This window comes from Brassica oleracea, chromosome C7 (assembly GCF_000695525.1).
Source record: "Brassica oleracea var. oleracea cultivar TO1000 chromosome C7, BOL, whole genome shotgun sequence".
Taxonomy (NCBI): Eukaryota; Viridiplantae; Streptophyta; class Magnoliopsida; order Brassicales; family Brassicaceae; genus Brassica; species Brassica oleracea.
The window spans coordinates 9398356-9400047 of NC_027754.1; the positions used below are offsets into that span (position 1 = coordinate 9398356).

The 1692-nt window shown below is 48.2% G+C and overlaps 1 protein-coding gene across 1 annotated transcript in view; it reads right to left on the reverse strand.

The window, feature by feature from the left end:
• Positions 1-1314: 1314 nt before the first annotated feature.
• LOC106302530 overlaps positions 1315-1692 on the reverse strand; it is a 657-nt gene continuing 279 nt past the window's right edge. The window contains exon 2 of the mRNA XM_013739021.1: positions 1315-1686. Coding sequence (XP_013594475.1) covers positions 1315-1686 — 372 coding nt within the window. The remainder of the gene's footprint in view (positions 1687-1692) is intronic.

A 1692-nucleotide genomic window follows, 5' to 3' on the forward strand; every position in this document is an offset into this window, starting at 1 on the left:
TCTAAAAAGTTGTCCCTCATGCCTCTCGCCTAGGACTCCTTATATACTCGCTCCTAGGTCGGTTTACGCTTTTCCCCTTCTGCCCTTAAGCCGTCATAGCCTAAAAATGGAGATATTGCATTTTTCCCGATCTTCGTAATTATCTTCAAAATTTCGTATTTATTACGAACTTTCCGCGTTTATTACGACTTCTTTTGATAAAAATGAATTTTCCGCGGTTTTTATCGTAAAGTTTGATTGATGACTTCGAATGGCGAAAAACATGAAATGGGTTCGCTACGGTCTTCGGGAGACAGCATCGAAGGGTAGACGAGAATGCATGGATTCGTGTCGTATCGACGTTTTCGGAAGAAGAGCTCGGTCGCTACGTAGCGACCGAACGGAACGCACGCTCGTTCGTTACTAGCGACTGAGATTGGCTTGAACGGTACATAGCGACCGAGCGGGACGGATGCTCGGTCGCTACATAGCGACCGAGCTTTGCTCGAGCTCGGTCACTACCTAGCGACCGAGGGGGACGGACGCTCGGTCGGTACGTAGCGACCGAGCGGGACGTGTGCTCGGTCGCTACGTAGCGACCGAGCGGGACGTATGCTCGGTCGCTACGTAGCGACCGAGCTTGGCTCGAGCAAAGCTCGGTCGCTATGTAGCGACCGAGCGATCGTCCCGCTCGGTCGCTACGTAGCGACCCGAGCTTGGCTCGAGCTCGGTCGCTATGTAGCGACCAAGCGGGACGTGTGCTCGGTCGCTACGAGGCGACCGAGCCTGGCTCGAGCTCGGTCGCTACGTAGCGACCGTGCGACCTTTTTCGGGCTTTTCTTCGATGTCTTGTGTTTCTTCGGCAGGGCTCTTCGTAAGAATAAATCTTTTCCGAAAATTTATTTTTTGTAAAAACGTTCATGCCGATTTTTACGGACTTTCAGACATTGATTATGTCATGACCGATTTTGACCCCAACAAGAACTCGAAAATCCAACTGGATGAGAAGCAAGAATCACTTAAAAAGTGTGAGAATTTAGGTTTTGGTGATGGCTTCAAAATCGCAAGAGAGGGAGCAGTGTACGGCTGAGTGAAAGGGGAAAGTGAAAGGGTGGAGCCTTAAACACTTACCTAGAACATGCGATGGGTTGTTCTACTAGAAGAACAGTCCTTCGGTTGTTCTGACCGAAGTGTTCAATTTTTCTTATTTTTGACCTGCAAACTAAATCTGAAAAGAAATAAAATAGACTATAGAAAACAATATATACACTCACCAGTGGGTTGCCTCCCACCAAGCGCTTAGTTAAAGTCATTAGCTTTACTTGGCTCAGCCAATCAGGTTGATGGTGGATCGCTTAGGGGAATTTCTTCACCCTCTGTGATAGTGAAGTCAGCAAGGTAATGCTTGATGCGCTGACCATTGACGACGAACTCGTCTCCGTTTCTGTCCAGCAACACAACAGCTCCGTAAGGTCGGACTTCCTTAACGGTGAAGGGTCTTGACCATCTTGATTTCAGCTTGCCTGGGAACAGCCTAAGTCTAGACTTGAAGAGCAAGACCTTATCATTTGGTTCGAAACGTCTGGCAATGATTCGCTTGTCATGGTAGGCTTTGGTATTCTCCTTATAAATTTTTGAACTCTCATAGGCGAGGTGCCTTATCTCTTCCAGCTCATGGACTTGGATCATACGCCTCTCAGTTGCTGGCTTGAT